This window comes from Pteropus vampyrus, unplaced genomic scaffold (assembly GCF_000151845.1).
Source record: "Pteropus vampyrus isolate Shadow unplaced genomic scaffold, Pvam_2.0 Scaffold579, whole genome shotgun sequence".
NCBI classification, from domain to species: domain Eukaryota; kingdom Metazoa; phylum Chordata; class Mammalia; order Chiroptera; family Pteropodidae; genus Pteropus; species Pteropus vampyrus.
In genome coordinates this window covers 109,395-110,191 of record NW_011889360.1, presented here as the reverse complement: position 1 = coordinate 110,191, position 797 = coordinate 109,395, and the positions used below count along the sequence as shown (strand labels likewise).

General features: G+C 37.4%; 1 protein-coding gene across 1 annotated transcript in view; it reads left to right on the top strand.

Moving 5' to 3' along the window:
- Positions 1-139: 139 nt before the first annotated feature.
- Positions 140-797, top strand: part of LOC105308461 (olfactory receptor 5D13-like) — a gene marked incomplete at its 3' end in the record, with an annotated part of 3,961 nt that continues 3,303 nt past the window's right edge. The window contains exon 1 of the mRNA XM_011384432.2: positions 140-213. Within this exon, the coding sequence (XP_011382734.2) occupies positions 140-213 (74 nt within the window). The remainder of the gene's footprint in view (positions 214-797) is intronic.

Here is a 797-nt window from a genome sequence, read left to right as displayed (position 1 = left end):
GATTAGGGCTCTGTTTGTTACATAGGCTTGATTAATTGGTGGATCTCAGCCTTTGGTTCACTGATATCCCATAACTAGAAGCTTTTCCTACTAAATCACATGATTAATCATTCCGGTATGGGAAGCCTCCACCTCAAGAATGACCAATATGGCCAGCCCCATCTTGATGTCGGGTGTAGTCCACGGCCCTCCCTATACAGAAGGTACCCTCAGGTAAGACATAGGTTACCTCCCAGAAACTGACGGCAGAGGCTGACTTTTTTGCTATGCATTGGGACTATTTTTTTGTTAATCTATATGAGACATCACCAAACTGATTTAGATAGTATCTGAACCATTTTGGATTCCCACCAACAATGTGTATTTTACATGCATATAAAGTCAAGATATGGACAGTTTTGTTTATTTTTCTTAAGGTCAGCTGAGTAAAGTTGATAATGCAAATGCTCTAGGGTTTTAGGGAAACGATGTACAATTAAGATATCACATGGGACAGTGTTAACATCTAATTACCCAAATGCAGTCTACATGGCAACACTAGTGATATTCTCTAGTCTCCACGTCCCTAAGGTCTTGGTGGCATATATTAGTGACGGTTAGGTGCCAGAATTTAGTATTCAGGTGTGACCTTCATCTCTGTATCTCTAATTTTTTTTTTTATAGGTTGAAAAAATAACATATGAAACATTTAATGAAATACACTGTAAACTATTACTAGAGTTTTCAGGTCTGTTTCTCTTAATTAAATACTAAGCAGGAACATTTCTACATTCATTAATCTTAGCAAAGGATTCTTG